The 20998-nt window shown below is 48.4% G+C and overlaps 1 protein-coding gene across 1 annotated transcript in view; it reads right to left on the bottom strand.

The window, feature by feature from the left end:
* Window positions 1-102: 102 nt before the first annotated feature.
* Window positions 103-20998, bottom strand: part of KCTD19 (potassium channel tetramerization domain containing 19) — a 32042-nt gene continuing 11146 nt past the window's right edge. The window contains exons 3-16 of the mRNA XM_079906464.1: window positions 14800-14950; window positions 13808-13999; window positions 12432-12563; window positions 10361-10571; window positions 7774-7934; window positions 6390-6493; window positions 5775-5917; window positions 5500-5583; window positions 5117-5228; window positions 4093-4720; window positions 1921-2112; window positions 1589-1743; window positions 1155-1256; window positions 103-238 (exon numbers count right to left, since the gene is read on the bottom strand). Coding sequence (XP_079762590.1) covers window positions 125-238; window positions 1155-1256; window positions 1589-1743; window positions 1921-2112; window positions 4093-4720; window positions 5117-5228; window positions 5500-5583; window positions 5775-5917; window positions 6390-6493; window positions 7774-7934; window positions 10361-10571; window positions 12432-12563; window positions 13808-13999; window positions 14800-14950 — 2481 coding nt within the window. The 3' untranslated portion in view covers window positions 103-124. The remainder of the gene's footprint in view (window positions 239-1154; window positions 1257-1588; window positions 1744-1920; window positions 2113-4092; window positions 4721-5116; window positions 5229-5499; window positions 5584-5774; window positions 5918-6389; window positions 6494-7773; window positions 7935-10360; window positions 10572-12431; window positions 12564-13807; window positions 14000-14799; window positions 14951-20998) is intronic.

Below are 20998 nucleotides of genomic sequence, written 5' to 3'. Positions count from 1 at the left end.
TTGTTTATAATAAAAAATAAACTAACACACCCTTGGACGGGCACACACATTCTGGGGACATCCCCGGTTAAAATGAACCTTGGCGATGGGATGGGGTGTTTGTGGGGCAGCTTCTCTGGGCACCTTAGCCATCTTGTAAATACTTGCTCAGGAGAGAGTAAGAGACAGACCTTGACAGGCCCCTCTGGATGAGCAGGTCCACACAGCGGCCATATTTCCTGGCAAAAGGCAGCGTGAGCTGGAAGGAAAAGGCTGGTCTTATTCCTGACTTCCTGGCTATGTGGATGGGGTCCTCCTATCTGGGTGGGGGCAGGGTCAAGGCAAGGCTACTTGATGCTGTTGAGCTCACTTCTGCCTAAAGGCGTCTCACAGACCTGTGGTTTCGAGTGGCTACCAGGGAACACAACAGAATGAATAAAGGGCCAAAAGTGCATGTTTCCTGCCACTGGTTTTCCACTTTCTAGTCGTAGATGCTGATTTCACTTTCCACTCAATAGACTAGACAGAGGATAGTAACTTGGCACTTTTGTGTTTATAGTGAAAGATGTTATAGTAATGTACTTGATTACAGAAATGCCAGATTAATGAAAAATTAGCTAAATCTTTTTCACCTACAATGTTAAAATAAAAACGTGAATCCTAAAATTATTTTAAGGAATCAAAAAACAAAAAACCTGAGTCATTCCTTTGCCCTTATTGAACATTTTCCTTTTCTTTGTAAAAACTGCTTTAAAGCAGCTTAAGTGTAAAAGGAATGTAGAGAAGTACTGACATCATGGCTGAGTAGGTGAAGTTGGTATCAGTCATTGAAAACATCTATCTGACTCCCAGTAGTTTCTCGGATTTCAGCACCCCAAAACCTTGAGCTCATAGAATGTGCTTCCCTGAGTATAGTCAGGGTTGTTAGTGATGAAGGCTAAATTGGTAAAATGGGAGGAAAACTACAAAAACCAGTGGCCTGAATACTGCTTTTTGACCACTCTAGACAGGTTAATTTCATCCATTGTTCCTCCCTCCCTGGGACCAGAGACTAGAGGTCTAGTTGCCTGTCTTGCCTTCTGGGCAGCACTGGCCTGGCCCTCATGCAGCAAGACAGTGTCCATCTGAGGCATCTGGAGGGTTGCCATTCCCAGTGGGGTGCAGGAAGCCCTCACCTCCACCCAGCTGTACAGATGTTCCTGGGTGTACCGGTCATCCTTGAAGCCAGTGATGGCCAGCAAGTCCACCACAAACTGCTTGGGGCTGATGTTCAGAGTCTGCCAGAAGAGCCCACAGTCAGGCAGGGCTGGGGGCAGCAGTGTGACACACATTTGCTCCCAGCCCCTCAGAGTGGGATGCAGAGCAGGGGCTTCCCTGGGCCTGCAGGAGCTGCAGAGGTCAGAGGATACTATCATTTCAAACTGCCTCTTGGCCAAGGCTTGGCCCAGATGCTGCTGCCCTGTCTCCCTGTCCCTGCCCTTCTGCCCCTGATCTCTTCCCCTTACTCCCCTGACCCTGTATCTTGGCTTGCTTCCTCTTGCCTTGCCTACTTACCGTGGAGGCAAGGGAAAGTGGAGAAGGAACAAGGCCTGAGGCCTATCACACATACCCACAGCCGGTTGGCCAGGGAGACCACCTTGGCTGTGATGGCTTTGGGGTCCTTTTGCCTGATGGAATCCAGAATGATGTCAGTCAGGAAGCAGTGACATTTCTGTGCGTAAAACATCTCTTCCCAGGACAGAGAGAAACTCAGGAAAGTCACCTCTGTGGAGGAGAGAGTGGATGTGGCCACATCTGCCACGGCTAGAGCCTTAGAGCCAGCCCGGAGTAAGGGAGAGGTGTAGGGCTTCCAAGGGAGACTGTATCCCTGAAGTACCCTGGGTGAGGGCTCAGGCATCTCCGCAAGGAAGTGCAGGGCCAGGCATGGCTCCAGAGCCTTACCTCGGGGCTGGGGGCTGGCTGTGGGTGGCATGTGTGTGAGGTTGTCCATCTGTGTGGTATAGATGATGCTGTCCTCAAAGAACATGCAGGAGCCATCACTACCCACCACGGGGGGGTGGGTCACTTTGAGGATGACCCCTTTGCTGTCCACCTCACTGGCCTCAGGCACAGACTGCTCAGGGGCAGGACTTTCTGTGAAAACAACACAGGGAGAGGGCTCTCCTTAAGCCACCTCAGAGCCCAAGCAGGGAGGAGACCTCTGGCAACAGACCAGTACAGTCAGTCACGAGCCTTTGCCTCCAGCTTCTCAGAAGTGGTACCCTGGGCTGGCAGGGGCATGTTCTGGCTCTCCTCTCTACATTGCCCTTGAATCACTGCAAGCCAAATCCTGAATTTCAGAACTCCAAGGAAACTTCCAAATCCTTTGTTGAACTAGGACTGGTAGTAAATAGAGCTGATAATAACCCAGCTGGGGACTGGAAATCTTAGTAAAATTATGAGAGGAGCTTTTGTGGGGAGTTGCTGATGCATATCCATTCTGACGAATACGCTTGAGGGACTTCCCTGGTGGCACAGTGGTTAAGAATCTGCCTGCCAATGCAGGGGACACAGGTTTGATTCCTGCTCCGGGAAGATCCCATGTGCCGCAGAGCAACTAAGCCCGCGTGCCACAACTACTGCGCCTGCGCTCTAGAGCCCTCGAGCCACAACTACTGAAGCCCACGTACCTAGAGCCCGTACTCCGCAACAACAGAAGCCACCGCAATAAGCCCAGCCACTGCAATGAAGAGTAGCCCCCGCTCGCTACAACTAGAGAAAGCCCGTGCACAGTAACAAAGACCCAACGCAGCCAAAAATAAATAAATAAATTTATTAAAAAAAAGAAAAGAATCCGCCTGTGCATGCAGGGGACATGGGTTCGATCCCTGTTCTGGGAAGATCCCACATGCTGCGGAGCAGCTAAGCCTGTGCGCCACAACTACTGAGTCTGTGCTCTAGAGCCCTCAAGCCACAACTACTGAGCCCGCGTGCTGCAACTCCTGAAGCCCATGGTCCTAGAGCCCATGCTCCACAACAAGAGAAGCCACCACAATGAGAAAGCCTGCACACTGCAATTAAGAGTAGCCCCAGCTTGCCACGACTAGAGAAAGCTCGTGTGCAGCAACAAAGACCAGCGCAGCCAAAAATAAATTTAAAAAAATATGCTTGAGAAACCAACTTGGGGCTCACAGGTGGGGCCCAAGGAGACCCCTCCAAGCAGGGCCTGAGCCACTAAAAGGGAAAATGACAGAATACTGTAGGAAGGACTTTGAAGGAGCAGAGGAAACAGTCCGTCATAGCAGTTCTCAGCTCACTTCCCTGGGCTGCTCCACACTTCCCCACCACACACACACCTGTCTATTCAGCCCAGTCCCCATATACCCTCCTGTCTTCTGGACTTCTCCCCTTGGATGTCCATCAGTACCTCACATGCAATGTGTCATCTTCCCCAAGTCCTACTTCTCTTGTCCTTCCTACCTCAGTAACCATCCACCCCCTTGCAATCACCCAAACCAGAAACCTGCCCCCTCCTTGGCCTGATACTTTCCTGCTTCTTCCAACTGCCTCACTTGTTTCATCTAGAATGATCTTGGCATTTCTAACACGTATCCTCCTGCTGCTGCATTTCCTCTGCCCTGGAACAAACTTTCTAAATGCACACCTGACTGCTTGCTTCCTTATTTAGAATGCTTCAGTGGCTGTCCGCTCCCCTTAGGATCAGAACAAACTGCTAGGTCCTGAACCTGACCCACAAGACCTGTCCTGATTTCCTTATGTCTTCAGCCTTATCTCTTTATCACTTCATGTGAAGCCTGGTCTCCAGCTGCTAGACGCATGATTTGTGTTTCCTCAAGCACCCAAGGCTTCTCCTTCTTTCCCCTGCTGACTCCTCAGCCCCCAACCCTTCTCTGTGCTCCTATCACTTTATAGGCACTTCCTCCCATATGCCTCAAGTAGTTTCTCAAGCCTCCAAGTCATGCCAGTGTGCCTGTCATTTCTGGGTCTTCTGCTTGGCATCAGTGAGTGCAGAGCTCTAGTCCCCCTTAATCACTGACTCGCTCTGTGGTCTTGGCCAAGGTTTGCCTTCTCTGTTGTAAATGAGAATTAGGTCAAGGATGGGACAGGACTCACCTCTCTCCTTTGGGCTCTGCTTGCCCCAGTCCTTCAAGGTGACAGCTCTTTTCATGGGGAAGTATGGCTTAAAGGTTGGCTCTGGCTCCTTGTCTTTGGTTCCAGCTCCAGCCCCTGCCTGTGGGCCTGGGTCCTTCTCTGAGGCTGTGTAATGGCCTTTCCAGGAAGCTGAGGTGCTGGGCTGGGAAACAGCCTCACCTCCTGAGGGGAGCTTCAGGGTGGCTTCCTCCAAAGAGCTGCTCGGGGGGCCTGGCAGTGGCTGGAATTCCCATTGTTTGCAATTGACCATGTCCCATTCCCTTACCAGGGAGATGAGTTTTTGCATGGGGGTGACAGGAGGGTCTTTGCTTTCAGATTTCTGTGTGAGGTTGACTGTGGTACACTTCTTCTTGGGAGGACTCTCAGGGTGGGCCCCCCAGTGTCTAGGGTTGGCACATAGACCAGGACAGTGTGAGTATGTGCTGGGATTACCCGCCCTCTTGGCACCTCGGCATAGGGACACCTGGATTGTCCGGAAGTACTGCTCAGCCTCCTCTATCTGGCTGGACCTGGCCAGGGTCCCCTTGGCCTTGTTCCGTGGAGTCCTGTCACTGCAGTCTTGGAACTCCATAGGTATGCAAGCTGTGGTCTGGAGAGGGAGGGCACAGCAGCTCTGGGCATTTTGTGCTTCCACATCGAAGCCTTACCCAAGATCTCATAAGCTGGGTCTCTAAGACTTCACTTGCTTACCCAGAACAATCCCATCCCCCACATGGGTCTTACATTTGATATTTGCTCAGTCTGAGTGGGGGTGGTACCAGCCCAGGGTCCTTTCACACACCAAAGGGACATATCAGCATCCCAGGCCACAGGCAGCCAGCATTTCCTAGTGTCTCCCTCCAGGTTCAGAAACCAGTCACTGTGCCAGGAGCCATGTAGGCCCGGCTCTTTCAATTTGCCATACCCCTCAGTAGCGGTCTGCCCTCTGAGCCCTGTGCTGGTGCTCTTTCAGGATAACACCAAACCAAAGAATGCTGGGACTTACTTCTTTGGCATCTCTACTGAACTCCACCAGTGACCCTGGCCCTTCTGTCACCACATGCAGCCTTCTGATGGGAAAAACTTCATTTCCAGATTCTTTCTCCTGGATCCATGACCTGCAGACTCCAAGAGGGTTTGGTTAGTAAGCAGAAGCTTCCACTAGTCCATTGACCAGGTCTGCCCTCTGGCTGGGAGTTAACTCTAGACAGCAGGGGAGAAGGGGCTTTAAAGGGTTTTGCTTAGGTCCCTGCCCAATCCTGGGCCTGTTCCACCCCCTTACCTCTAAGGAGAACAGGTCCTACTGGGAGGTGAGACTTAGGACAGGATTCCCAAGAGGAATATAAAGGTTCAAACTTTAGAACATGGTGTCAGGAGCAGTTTCCTTACTTGTATGCCTCACATTGGATAAGGGCTTCTGAGAGGGATGGGATGTGGTATTCCTCCACCTCCTGGCAGAGGAGGGGCCATTCCCTGCAAATGACAAGATGTCGCACTGGGCATCTGGGGTGGGAGTGTGGGTGGGGTTATAAGCCTCCAGAGCTGCTGCCTTGAACAGCAGTTCACATGTTGGAAATAATATAATCTCCCTGAAGGCTACAAACTCAAATTTCCGTCTTGAAGAGGGATGGGGTTTCATTATATGATTTCCTTCCTTCACTCACTTAAATTCAGATGGTAAAAATAGTTTTCCAAGTCTCAGGAAGTTGAGAATGTGTCGAAACATTTGGCCATCCCCGTGGATCAGCAGGGTCTGTCCATATGTGATCCAGTACACTCTCTGAGGGTTGGACAGCAGTTCTGGATACTGCAAAGGGTTGGACACCAGACTCTTGTTAGTCTGTTAAAGGGCTACATCCTTATTAAGGGGCAGGTCAGCCTTCTCTTTGTTTTCCTAACCATTCTAGAGCAGAGGCTTTGGGATTTCCATCTCCTTATCTTGTTGGCCACAAGGAGCCATAATGAGGAGCAGAGCATCTAGGGAGAAGCACATCATCTCTGCTTCAAGTTTTGCTGGCTCCTAGACCACTCTCTTGAGGCATCTGGAACCTCACCCTATGTCCTGCTCAGTCCAGGTCCCTCAGACTGGCCTCATCCCTACCCAAACTCCTAAAGCCTTCCCAGAATGCTGCTCATAGAATAAAAGCACTTTGGGCCATGGAGCAGAGGGAAGGTCCTTGTTTTAATCAGGTGCTGAAGGCTGTGTACGGGTCAGGTGACAGAATCTTCTCAGCCGCAGAAGCCAAAAGGAGACGAGGGCAGCCTCAGGCCAGCAGTACCTTCAGCAGGGTCTGCAAGGTGGTTGCATACCAGTGGCTTCCAACATAAACTTTGACGATCTGTTGAGGGGAATACACAGTGATTTCTGCCGTCCATTCCTCATCTAAGGAAATCAATGAGAGGGAACACATCACGTGGCCAAAAGGGAAATTAGGTAAGGCATTTTGTCCATTACATGTTAAGACACAATATCTTCATCAGTCATATTCTGTTGCCTAGTCTGAGAAGCAGCAGAAATCCCTGACATCAACCTTTTCTGCTCCTCAGGCCTTCCCTGTGGCTCACCATATGGTTTCCTGGGTGTCAATAGCAGCTTGGAGGGTCAGCTGGTGACTCTGGGTTGGGGGAGGGCCACCAACCCCAAGGGCACTGCTGTTCTTCCCCTGGCCCACCTCTCCCAAGAAAGCTTGGCTAATGTACTTTTCTACCTACCTTGCTAACTGCTTCTGGTTTCTGGCTGGGTGTGTAATTTTCCACATGGCCACTCAGACCGGAGCTAGGAGTCCCTCTGTATGTTTGTGCTTATGGTTTGGCAAATATCATAGAGCCAGCGTCTCATCAAATCACTATCACTTCTATAGAGACCAAGCCTTGAGGCATGTCTGGAGAATGGGGCTTTATTCTGGGAAGATGAACTCATGACCCTTTTCCTGGGGTGACTAGATTTAGGCTTTGTTCTGTCTTAAGAACCAGTTTCTAATGAGCTTTGTAATGAATGAAGGGTATATAAATAGATGATATAACCAAGAGGTATATAGATTGTGAACCTCATGAAGATAGAAACTGGGTCTGTTTTGCTCTCTTCTGTACCTCTAGTGTTATCTACTGTCCTGGTATATGGTAGGTGCTCAAATAAGTACTGAATGTTGCTGAATGATAGTAATATAGCATAAATTGATCTAAAACACTTTTTGTTAGGAAACAGTTATAGGCAGCTGGTGAAACAACACTGGCTTTAGACTCAGATTTAAATCCCAGCTTGACCATGATCTAGTAATATAAGCAAGTTACCTCCCTGAGCCTCTGCTTTTTTTGTTAAATGGACCCAGGGATCATTCTTCCCTGGATGGCTGCGAGGACCAAATGGGCATAGCATCGGCTCCCAGAGCCAGAGCAGGCATGCCCTTGGGGTCCCATGTGGCTCCCCAACTGGGTCAGTCTGCACAGCTCAGCCTGGACTACTTGAGGCTACCTGTGGGCTTGGGGTGGGGAGGGGTCACCTAACAGGAAAGTTTCCTTTTAGGTGAAACCCACAGATGTTAGTCTAGCTTTCCTTTTCTGTTCCATCTACAGTTCCTGGTTCTAGCCAGCCTTATCTTTCCTCTGTGATCCCCTAGACCCTCCTCTGATGTTGAATTCAAACTGAGAAGCTTCTTTATTTACTGAGCACATCCATGGGTGCCAGAGTCCTCGGCTCCAGATGAGTCTTCAGAGCCACTTTCATTGGCTCATAGGTGATGTCCCTCTTGTCCAGGAAGGCACAGAGCTCGTACACCTCAGAAATGGTCTCAGTCAGGGGCAGCTGGCAAGTCCCCAGCCAGTTCCTGCCCAGAGGAAAGGTCTGTCACAGAGAGCTTCAGCACTGTACCCCAAGGGAGTACAGCCTGTCAACCTTCCATGTCTAGAATGTCTTGCCCTTACACTAACTCAAGCCTGTGGCCACTAACATCATTTCCTTAACTGGTTTCTGATGACGTCTCATGGGGGGGTATACTTGGACACATAGGCTCACCCTTTTGCAGCTGAGCTTGACCTATTTCAGCAAAGCCCTCTAAATTGACTAATTGCAAGCCTCCAAGCCCTGTCTCAGGTTCCAGAATCCAGGCCAGGGCCCAGTCACTCCATTTTTGCCCCCATAAATATCTGCCCAAGACATCTCAGTCACTATGTGGCAGCCTGTCACGGTTTGGGAGATTACTGATACCTTGTATGCCCAGGAAACCCCCCACCTCCAAAGGCACTTGTCTTTGCCCTCTGTGCCCTGTGACATCAGGGGTGGGACATCTCCGGGAGAAATGGATGGTGTGGGCCACAAATGACAGTTTTGGGGTAAGACAGTGTTTGGGGTTGGCTGACCCTCTCCCCAGGTGCTCAGGAAAACCCACTTCTATCTTTAGTTTTGGTACCAGTGTATTTTGTGAGCCTAAGAGAGTTGCCCTACTCGGAACCTGTTTACCTTTCTATAAAACAGGATTAGGGGGCTTCCCTGGTGGCGCAGTGGTTGAGAATCTGCCTGTCAATGCAGGGGACACGGGTTCGAGCCCTGGTCTGGGAAGATCCCACATGCCGCGGAGCAACTAGGCCCATGAGCTACAACTACTGAGCCTGCGCATCTGGAGCCTGTGCTCCGTAACAAGAGAGGCCGCGATAGTGAGAGGCCCGCGCACTGCGATGAAGAGTGGCCCCTGCTTGCCGCCGCTAGAGAAAGCCCTCGCACAGAAACGAAGACCCAACACAGCCAAAAAGAAAAAATATATATTACTCAGGCATAAAAAGAAACGAAATTGAGCTATTTGTAATAAGGTGGATAGACCTAGACAGAGTGAAGTAAGACATACAGAGTGAAGTAAGTCAGAAAGAAAAAGACAAATACCGTATGCTAACACATATATATGGAATTTAAGAAAAAAAAATAATGTCATGAAGAACCTAGGGGTAAGACAGGAATAAAGACACAGACCTACTGGAGAACGGACTTGAGGATATGGGGAGGGGGAAGGGTGAGCTGTGACAGGGCGAGAGAGAGGCATGGACACATATACACTAACAAACTTAAGGTAGATAGCTAGTGGGAAGCAGCCGCATGGCACAGGGATATCGGCTCGGTGCTTTGTGACCGCCTGGAGGGGTGGGATAGGGAGGGTGGGAGGGAGGGAGACACAAGAGGGAAGAGATATGGGAACATATGTATATGTATAACTGATTCACTTTGTTATAAAGCAGAAACTAACACACCATTGTAAAGCAATTATACCCCAATAAAGATGTTAAATATATATATATATTAATTAATTAATTAATTTAAAAAAAAAGACCTAAGAAGAAATACATGGCAAATATCTAAAAAAACCCAAAAAAAACAGGATTAGGGGCTTCCCTGGTGGTGCAGTGGTTAAGAACCCACCTGCCAATGCAGGGGACATGGGTTCGAGTCCTGTTCCGGGAAGATCCCACATGTCGCGGAGCAACTAAGCCCATGCATCACAACTACTGAGCCTGTGCTCTAGAGCCCACGAGCCACAACTACTGAAGCCCGTGCACCACAACTGCTGAGGCCCGCGTGCGTAGAGCAGGTGCTCCACAACAAGAGAAGCCACTGCAGTGAGAAGCCCATGTACTGCAACGAAGAGTAGCCCCCTCTCGCCACAACTAGAGAAAGCCCGTGCACAGCAACAAAGACCCAACGCAGCCATAAATTAATTAATTAATTAACGAATTGATTAAATTAATTAAAAAAACAGGATTAGAATCCATGCCCCTGCACTAAAGGGAACATTCTGAGCTCATCCCATAAGGCAGAGGCCAGGTATCACCTCCTCCAGGAAGACTGCCTTGCCTTGCTTCTTGGGGGGGGGCTCACCCCTGGCTCTTTCTGTGTGTCAGTGAGCCTCCCAAGGGTTGTGGGGAGGACCTTTGAAGGAGGGGGACTATCCAGCATCCTAAGTGTTGTGATTGGCCTGGTCACCTCAGACCTAGCACCGGGCTAGAACCAGAGCAATAGATCACAGAGGATGGAAATATGAAACAGTGTGAGACCTGTGAACCTTGGGAACCTTATACCTTGGCACCAGGCCTCTCCTCCGAGGCCCAAATTTGGTGGTGCTGGTGTGGGTAGTGGGAGTGGCTAAAATGATCATTTTGTCCCCAAGGACACAACCTCTGGCTCATGGGCAGGGCCCCAGGTTGGTTCCTCAAGAAAGGTAAAGCTCAGCCTGAGTGGGACCAAGCTGTGCTCTGAGGAGGGCCTTACTTAACGTGCTGGAAGAGGACCCCGTTCCCAGTGATGTACAGTCTACTTCCATCCAGAGTGCTCTCGATGCGGAGCTGTCCTAGTGCGGAGTCTGGGTACTTGACAAGCAGACCCAGGGTCATCATGTACAGTGGCTTCACAGACTCTAGGCCTGCTGCACGGCCCCCCTTCCCAGGGCTTGGAGGAGGACAGGAGGTCCGGGAACAGCCACCTGTGCCAGAGAGAAAGGGGTGACTCCTAGATCCCTCATGGTCATAACTGTACTGGAAGCTTTGGGTCTTGCTTCCTACTGCTGCCTTAAATCAGTAACTAAAGAGACTTTGAGGGAGCTTATTTCCTTGCACAGCCAAATATGGATCCGCTCGAAATCAGTATAGTTTTTCTTATATTCAGTCAGGTTTAGAGGTCAAAACTATTTGTTGAGAGGCGGAGTGGGTATGGGGGGTAGATTAATTAGCTGTTATCACTAACATTTGAATTTCAGAATAACAGCCATCTGGCCCCAGCCTCTGCAGGAATTTCCCTTAGTTCCAAACTCTGCTCTAATTATCCATGGGTAAAGAATGACAACCACAGCATTGAACCTAATGTGCATTACAGGTTTCCTGGATTCACAGTCCCTATCACTCTTGGGCAGAATTTTCCCCGGAGACACACTGTGTAGTGTTACTTTCAGGTTGGATATTTGAATTGCGGGCTTATGGGTGAAACCTTGTTCTCCTGCAGTGGGCACAATGCACAGTCTACAGGACCCTGTTCCAGTGGCAACAGTGGGCCAGTGGCAAGCTGCCAGGTGATTTTCATGGGTCATCTCCAATCCTACAAGAGGGGTAGTACTCTCCTCTTATCATAGATGAGGAAACTGTGTCCTGAGAGGCCAGTTAAGAACCTTGCCCCAAATACCAAAGCTAGGTGGGGCAGAGCTGAGATTTGAGAGCGCCTCTACCTCCAAGGCTACAAGAGCTGTTTCCCTTAGTTATGGTGCTTTATAAAAGACAAAAAACATGCTTTGTGTTTGGGGGCTGTTTTATGGCTTACAGAGCCTGTCCACAGGCATGCTTCCCTTCCAACTTAACATAGCTCTTGTGCAGCATGCACCGGTCTACTCATCTCTCTGACCCATGTTCTCTGAAGGAACAGAAGTCTTTGGGGGAGAGGTTTGAACTTACACCCTTTGAAGTGGGTTGTAAGATCCCAAGACAGGCTCCTGAGACCTGCAGCAGGATGCCACTACCCCCAAATAGGATAGGACTCCACTTGCCTGGGGAGGAGTCTGGGAGAGCTGGCCTAAAACTAGGGAAAGTCTGATTCCCATGGAATAAGTATCTGGTGACATGCAGGCCAAACTTCACATGTGCAAGACAGTTCTATATATTCTCAGAATGCCAGCTGAGGCCACACTAAGGTAGCTAGCTCCTGCAACATGCACAGTAGCGTCCATAGACATGCAGGATTTGGGAAATGGGATGGTGAAAGGCAAATAAAAAATATGAGGAGCAAATTGGAATGAGGTTGGGCCGGGAACTTGAAGGCCTGGACCAGGGTCAGGAAGTGTCAGGAGCAGGCAGAAACAGGCACAGCAGCCAGGGATTTGAAGTAGGGGGGAGAAAGGAACTGGGGTGTGTGGGGGATAACTGAAGTCCTATGGGGAATTTCCCACGCCCTCCAGCTATGCCTGGAAGAGGAAGGATGGGAGTGGCAGGTAGGGGTTAGTTACAAGTTCCCAGTTGCTTGACACATCCACAAGGAGGGCAGACCTCCCCTGACCTTGGGAAGCCCGGCCTCAGGCCCAACTTCCCTCCCCTGGACACTCTGGCCCAGTTTCCCCACCCAGGCTGGGCTGAGCTACCTACAGGTCAGTGGCAAGACTGAGCAGACAGAGGGCACACTGGGTTTCAGACTGAAATTTGTCTTTTCAGATTCTAAGTCAGCCAGAACACCCGCTTCTCTCACTACCACCCAAAGCCCAGAGTGGTTGTGGGAGGGAAGATGTTTGTTTTTGGCTTTTCTGGCTAAAGCCCAGACTGCCCCAGGATGTCAAGGGGAGGCCAAGGTTCCCCTGGTGACATACCCATGTTCATTCGGTACAACCTCACAGCTTCACTGAGCTCAGGGATTTCCAGAATTTCCACTTCTGCTTCTAACACATCTATGTTGGAGAAATTATCTGGTAGTAAAATCTTCTGTGAGCGGAGAAAATTCACTTGAAAAACAAAAGGAAACAAAATGGGTTAACAAGGTTATTTCTGATCTAATTGCAGGTCCAGGTTTTGGCAGGTTTTTGGTGCTACAACTTATCCTAGGGGCTCCTTGTTCCAAAACAATTTCTAAACATACCTGGTTAGATTAGCTTTCAGTCTGTGGTTTTCAAGGTGAAAAACCCCAAATTACTCTGTTTTCCTGTGTCTGAGTCCGTGGGTGTGGCTTCCCATTGGCTGGCCTGGGGCTCCCAAGCCAGGTCTTCCTGGTGAGCACACACTGGCCCTGAGACTTACCCTGTGAGTCTTGACCCAAGAGCAGGTCATTCCAAAAGAGGGAGTTGTCTTGCCACTTAGAGAGGAAGGCCCTGGCTGAGCCTGGGTTGGCAGGTGGCTCTTGCAGTTTTTCCCTGCCTGGACTGCAGTGTGGGAGGCAGAGATGGAGCCAATGCTACTGTCCTGTGTGAATCAACTTGAAGATTCAGAAGCACATTATAGACAACATTCCAGGTGACTGTGACTATGAAAGGCTGGGGTTCCAGGCATTTGGTCCCTAGTACAATTTCGGTATTTCCTGCCCTATTCATACAGGCAGCAGCAGCATCTTGGAATCAGTTCAGTTCACACCCCACCAGAACCTGTCCTGGTGGAAGAGGGAGGCTCTCTTCTGTCCAGGCTTGAAGATCTCATCCCTCCTTAGGCCACTAGCTCAGGTGGACAATTCTACAATGATTCTGGGGAACATTTCACCATCCACCCTTCTTCCCTTTTATCCTGAGTTTAGTGGAAGTGAGAGGAGGAAGGGACCATCCTTTGAAACAACCCTATTCCCTCATTTTATGGTGAGAGGAACTGAGGTCTAGAGCCCAGTTGGATACATAAAGGCAGAGAGGTAAGTAGTTTGGAGTCCAGCTCAGGGTCTTGCCCTTTACACCAACTCCTGTGGCCCGTGACACCACTGCAGCTAGTTTCCAGTGCCCCTTTACACCCAGGCCATTCCAAAATGAACAGGGAATAAAATAGCCCTGAGGCTAGTGGGAGTCTAATGCTGGGAATCCATTTGCTTCCAGGAAGGCTCTGTCACGCTTCCACTAGCTCTGCCCAGGGAAGCTCCTGAGGCCCTAAGCCCCAAGCTGGGCCTCCAAGTGGTGTGGGGTTAGGAGGGGTGGATGGGTCCTATCAGCCTGCTGCCACCCCCACCCCCCTCCCCCCACTCTCCCTCCCCCAACCCCCCAGATAGAGCAATCACCAATGAAGCGGAACTCGCTGCACTCGCACTCGATGAGGGCCACGGTCTTAGCCAGCCATAGCAGATTGTCTTCAGTTACCAGGCTTGGATACTTGGCCACTAGGTCTAGGGGCAGGAAGCAGTAGTGCACGTCCTCTTCTGTGTCTAACAGTGGTGTATCCATAAGTCCCAAAGGTGCCTTATCATGTAGGCCTGGAGGAGAACATGCGGAGGGGTGTCACCACCTCCCAGAGGCCAGGGCTCTCAGAAGTGGGCAGGGCTCTCACTGACCCAGGGGCCCCAGAGGAAGCTGAAGAGATCACCCCAGAGATGGTCCCTGCCAGATACCTCCTTCTTCTCACTCACTCTTTTCAGATGTAACCCTAGGTTTGGCAGAAGTGTGGTGGGGAGCAGGGCATGGAAATCTAGTTTTTCTGCAGTGAAGGGCAGTGGGACATGTGAAATTTTGGCTTATATACTCAGTCATTAAATTCACACTGGTTACCTATTTGTTTTTTTTGAATTGATCTAACCAACCACAGATAAAATAGATGACCTAGAGATAAAATAGATCCTTTTGACTCTCCCGAAAGCTCAAAACCCATCAATAATCATGAATGGCTATTCTGGTGTCCCAGGTACGTGTATCTATGCTGCAAGGCACCCACCAGACAGTGATCATTTGGAGACATTCCTTGTGTGGTGGTTAGAGGTGACTTGAAAGTATGGTGGAGTGCCCTGACCAATAGGACGGGGTGGAATGCAGCCCAGCCTTGCCCAAGTGAAACCAGCATGCAGGGGAATGAACATGGAGAAGGATGTTTAGTTCCAGTGAGTAAGAAGTCATGGAGAGGGCATGTGGCAGGTACAAGCTCAAAGGAGATGACAGGAAGGTAGAGGAATCATCCAGAACTAGTTCAGAAATCAGGGCACTCTCTGGATTGAAGCCACTTCCGTTAGAGTGAGAAGGGAAGCTGGTCTGGGCTTCAGAAAAGGTCAGCCTGTGGTTATACCTGTGAAGGCTGGGCTTTTTATAGGAAATTCTGAGGGTTTGCTGATACACTTCCATGTTCGCCAGTAGTTCAAAGATGCTCTCTCAGCAACAGGTATGTCTGCAGGCCTCACACGTAGATGGTATTTCCCTTCCTTCAGATTATCTAGAGTCTGTGAGATAAAGAAGATTATTGCTTTGAAAATTTTAAACCAAGTAACTATCTACCAATTCTAGGGTAAAATACCAGGAAAAATAGTTTGTGACTTACTTTGGTAAAATGTTTTGAAATAGTCACTTACAAAAATGTAAAAATGTACATCTATAAGATGATATGCTGATATTCAAAATATCAATGACTATTTCTTTTCTGATTTTGAAACAATTTTTTCTGGATTATAATTTTGATTGATAGAAATTTATCTTATGCAATCTTAAGAGTAATTTATATTTAATAATTAAAAACTTGAGATTTTCTGCTATCAGTTCTCCTCAAGAGTTCAGAAACCCTTTTGACCTGTTATAATTGTGATCTGCTTATTGTTTGTGCTCATCCTAATCCTGGAATGTGATTTATTTAAGTAGGGAAATGGAGGTGGCACTGAGCATCACACTTTTCAAAGCACTTTTACCTACATTTGCTCATTTACCCTGACACAGCTCTGTGAGATAGATGTGGTGTTTGCATTCCCACTTTGCTGATGAAACAGTTGCAGTCAAAGGATTTGTGAGTTGCCCAAGCAGTCTTCCAAGTCCAGCTTCTCCACTTGAAGGAGCAGGTGACCAGGGGTGGGCTGAGGCTGGAATGGAGCACTCCAGCTAGGTTGGGCTGAAGCCCAGAGTAGAGTCTTCATGCTGCCCACATTCAGGGACCTACCCTCCCTAAAAAGTCCTGCACAGGGCGCAGATTACCATAACATCAAGCCCATTTTTTCTGTCCCTTCCTTAGAAGAAAATAGTATTTTCCCAAGAAATTTTTGGAAATAGCTGGAAAAGTAGTCCTCTAAAGGCACCACATGACCAGTTCTTTCTCTAAGAGCCTCAGAATGGACAGAACACCTCAGATGCAGTATGAAACTAATAAAAGAACCTGCTTAGCTACACAGGTGAAGCTCTTGTGAAGCTGCTCAAGGGAATCCTGAGCTTTGAGAAGAGCCCTCTGGTGGCCATGGCTATAAAATGCACCCTCATAACTGCTTAAGGTCTGTAAAAGGAGAGGACCGGAGCGGGTAATCTTCCCCACTTTGGGGGGCTGATGGATTTGTGGAAGGACTGGACAATGGCAGGGTCATGTGGAGTGCTTTCCTGTTGGCACTGACAATGGAGGAGAACAGTGCACGCGTGAAACAGCAGAAGTGAGTCTGTCATTCATTCATTCGAGAAATACTTGTACAACACTAGGGCCAGTCAGATACTGTGCCTGGATCCCACAGTTTACATATACTGAGATAAGAGGCAGCATCAGTTATGAAGTTTCAGGACCTCCAGGAACTTTGGGATTTCTTTCGACAGCATTGGAAGGGGACCCAAGCTTTCTTGTCTCTCTTTGCTCAAGACTGCACACGACTTTAGCTTCTATGTCAAACTGTAGCCGTTCTCAGGAGGAAAATCAGTGAGGGGTTGATTTCCGTATGAGGGAGTAGTTGGTCTTGGGCAAAGAGGAATAAAAATGAGGTGCCAGCAAGGTTACTGAGAGGCTGGAACAGATTCTGTATCAGTGGGTGGGCAGGATTATTGAGTTAAGGTGAGGGATAATAGCCTGGCAGTATTTGTGCTGTGAGGCAAAGAAAGGAAAATGGTGACTGTGCACAGAAGGGACAGGACAGGGTCAGGGGGACAGTAGGTAGGGATATATGCTCAGCCACCTGCTTCTCTGCCTTGAATGTGGCTTTGTTTAAGGTGTATGGAGGTTGAGGGAGTGTGTGAGGTGAATTCAGAGCAGTAAATAAGAGCCAGAGAGTGAAGAGCTGTCAGCTGGGATGAGGAGTCTATACCCTGGTTAAGAGAAGCCATTGAAGGATTCAAAGCAGGGACTGTGATTTGAATGATATTCACACTATCTCCACCCAGTCAGCCAGCAAGTCCTAGGACTCCATCTTCTGCTCTTGGCACCACCCCTTCTCTCCTCTCCCTTCCCCCAGTCCTGGTCTCCTTGTCCCCAGGCCCTCTCCACTCAGTGATTTTTCAAACAGGAAAATGAGTCCAAACCACTCCCCATCCTAAAAATCTTCAGTGCTCCCCATTACCTATGGGATCAAGTCCAAATTCTCTTTAGCAGTGCACGTAAGCTCCTTCACAATCAAGAACCAGGAGCAGGGTATACACGAGCAATACAAGGGCCTTGAACTCAGACAGACTGGGGTTTCAGTCTTGACTCTGACACTTAAGAGCTAACATTTACTGCTCAGGCACTTTTAAACTGAATCCTCATAACGTCCCCCCACTCACAAAGTAGGCTCTAGTACTATCACTCTCTTTTAGCAAATAGGAAACAAGATCCAGGAAAAGAAAGAGTACTCAGTGCCCCAAGTAAGTGGAGATGCTAGGACTGGAACTCAGGATGCTAGAGCCTGTGCTCTTAACCACTTTTCTTAACCAGCTGCCTCCCATTTGTCACTTAACCTCTGCAAGCCTCAGGCTCCTCACATGCAAAGTGGAGACAGTAAAATCTGGAAGATGTTGTAAGGATTAAAGGAAATATTATGTTAGTTTCCTTCCTTTTAGTGGTCAAATCTCAAACTACCTTTCCAGCTTCACCTGCCACCATTCTTTCTGTCTCCACCCCATCATCTGTGACATTAACTGCATAAAACTCCAAAGACACACCATGTTCAGTGATACCTCCTCAACTTTATGTATGCTGTTCCCTCTTCCCAAAATACCTCTCTCCTCCCTTCCCTGCCTGAAAAGCCTGGAGCCTCCCTCAGCCAGAGTGGTTCATCCTCCCCCTCTGTTCCCACAGACCCCTGCAAACTTTTCTATCTCAGCCTCTGGCTTGGTTTCAGCCCTGTCCGTCCCCCTCTACCGAGGCTCCTGGAAAAAGGACTGGATTGATGCAACCCCAGCTTCTAGTCTAGAGCCTAGTATGTAGTAAGTGCTCAGAACCGCTGTGTTGAATGAAAGAATGCATAAAAATGGAGGGCTGGAGGGCTGAGTCCTCTGGAATGAAAAGCAAAATGAGACATGGGGGAGCCAAAAGGAGCTGGCAGAGAAGCAGACTGCACTCATAAAAACTGAGAAAGATGGTGAGAATCCAAAACCACAGGAAAAGCCAGCTCAGGATTACAATGCGCAGAGACCAGAGAGTTCAGAGGACAGTGGAGGCAGCAATTCCAACTTGGGAGCTGGAGTCCAGAGGGAAGATCTAATGGGGTGAAAGACAGGGATGAAGGAGATGGAGACAGGATGACAGGAAGAAAGGGCTCAGCTTGGGTCTGATCGGTAATGGATTGAAAGACATTGGGTGAAGTAGCATGAAAAGGAAGTGAAACTAGGGAGAGCTTGCAAGAGACAGCATATCATTCCAAGCCTATCCTAAGCTAACCGAATCACTGGAACCTGAACCTGCCATTTACTTTATCTGCAGATTCAAATCCCGAGATTCTCAGTGGAAGAAACAGTGGTGCCCTTGAACAACTCTAAATCAGCCACTGGGGAGGCGACATGTTGGGGGAGGGAAATCCCTACCTGGGAGAACAACCTGTTTGAGGATGGACCTAGATGCACTATTTGGAGGTGCTCTTTGGTACCCAGGTGTGTCCTTTGGGGCGGGTCAGTAATGAGAGTCCAACTAGCTTGAGAGATGTGCTAGTTGAGGGAAGAATGATCCAATTTATAGAAATGAAATCTCCATTTCCTGCTACTTCCACTAATGTAAAGTGTAAGCAGTACCATTTTCCCCCCAAAAAGGTGTGCTTGACAAATCTTGAAAAGGAAAAAAAAAAAAACAAAAACACACAAACAAGTAAATCTACAAAGATTGCAATTCCTGCCACTCAAGACATGCTGGAAGCATTAGGCCCAGGAGCCTCAACTAGGTTTTTTTCTAAACTTTCTCAGCCAATCCTTGCTCTGATTTCTAGAAATACAAGGGCTTCTTCTCATGGGAAGCCATTTGGGTGCTGTAAGAATCCATGGGAAGCATCCCTTAACCCCTTCAACATGCCTTGTTGGTCTCAATAACACCTACTTATTTATTTACTGTCTGCCAGTCTCCCCTAATAGATATAATCTCCAAGGCCAGGAGGACCCTGCCTGTTTTGTTCTCTGCTGTATTTGCAGCACCCACAATAGTGTCTGTGGGATCTCAATATATTTTTGTGGAATGAATGAATGAATGAGTGAAGAGCACTTCAGAGAGCCCATGCTTCCAGCTGTCCTTTGGCTTTGCTGACTGAAGTTGCCACAGAGCATGTGGCTGGTCTTCTGTGGACTTCAATTCCCTTTTTTTCTGCCTGAATATTACTTCTAGTACTTTTACTCTTTATATGTTATGGCCCAGAAAGTTATTACAGGGAGGATTTCTTTAGGGAAATACAGACCTGAATTCAAATGGCTACTTGCTAGCACAAGGATAACTGATATTGCTTTCGGCCTAGATAATAGTGAAAAAATATGTCAATCAGATGGAACATAAGACTGATGGCACAGGGGCAAGTGTGTGTGTGTGTGTGTGTGTGTGTGTGTGTGTGTGTATGTGGTTGCCAAAAGATGGCTGACAAATGCCCTACTGGCAGAGCCTTGGGACTTAACGGAGGTTTTCCAAAGCAGCAGCAGTGCTCAGAGATGCCTTATGCTCTGATGTGGACTGTTGGAAGGAATGTGATGGTAAGAGAGCTTGGGGGAGATTGCAAATCTCCAACTGCTTTGTAAAGACAAGGAGGGCCAGCACCACTTGGAAGCTCAAAGGAAGCAAGGCCGGTAGAACAAAAGGATATTCAGAACAGCTGCTATCAGCCAAACAAGCCAAATAAGACACACGTATCATCGTCTCAAACCTGCCCCTCCACTGCCAGCTCCAGCCCCCTCACCCTGAAGTAGATTCAGCCTTCACAGGTCATCTTGGGTATATCATTCAATGTTCTCTCAGAAGATATTTATTAAACACCTGTTACAGGCCCAGTACTGAGATGCTGGGAATGTGAACATGAAAAGAATACAAGCTAGTGAGGGAGAAAGACATTATGAATACATGGTCTCAACAGAATTAGCACTGATCTGAGAGCAGAGAGGCAAAACTCTACCTGGAAATGTCAGGCTAGTCTTCCAGTGGGCCTCATTTAGGCTAAATCTTGAAGGGGAAGCATTCTAGAAAGAGGGAACAGCAAGTGAAAAGGTGTGGAGAGAAAGCATTTAGGGTGCTCAGTGACATGCCTGAACACTGAGGGGTGTGTGTGTGTGTGTGTGTGTGCGCGCGCACATATGTGCATGCGTATGTGCCCATGCATGCATGTAGGTATGTATATGTGTTGGGATATGAGTCAGGACAAGCAGATGGGCTGTCCTGTGAGGAGCCCTGATGCCATGTCAAGGCATTTACACTTGAGCTGTCCACTTACCCATATCCACAGATGAGCTACACTGTTGGGATAAATATCTGCTGTTTACATAATCTTCCTTTACAAGATCACAGTGGTAATCTGTCTTCACATCATGAGTAATAGGAAATGTGAGACTCGTCAGTGGTCTGTTTTCTTAAAAGCATCATTTGTGTGATCAACATAAAAACTCTCTGGCTCCCTTGAGCACAAGGAATGCAGGCGTTTTTGGGTTGCTTGCTGGTAGCCGAACACTCACAGGTGGAACGATTTAAGTTTCCAAACTTAGAAGTCCTCAGAAGGCAATGAAAAAGGAAACGCAAGCAGCATATACTGTCAACGTACTAAGTCCTCAGTGGACTTCAAGGGGGCAAGTGAAAGGGAATCAACAGTCTGCCATGAACCTTGAACCCTTGTGAGTTACCCTGAAGAAAAATTTCACACTCTGCAGTAGCCGCTATGACTCCCAACCAAGCTGATAGCATGAGAGGCTTGGAGCAGCTTACATTTACACAAAGGGGACTTCCCAAATTACACAGACGGTCCTAGGAAGTACTGTGACATTAATGTACAGACCTGTAATGACTAGTTTATATCTCCCCTGTGAACAAGATATGACATTCCTAAGCATCCAGGCTCATGGATTTACATACCAACTTTGATGACTCCAAATTTATGTCTCTA

The sequence above is a fragment of the Stenella coeruleoalba genome (assembly GCF_951394435.1).
Source record: "Stenella coeruleoalba genome assembly, chromosome: 20".
In the NCBI taxonomy this organism is placed as follows: Eukaryota; Metazoa; Chordata; class Mammalia; order Artiodactyla; family Delphinidae; genus Stenella; species Stenella coeruleoalba.
Note: the sequence above shows the minus strand (reverse complement) of the source record. Positions and strands in the feature narration are given on the sequence as shown.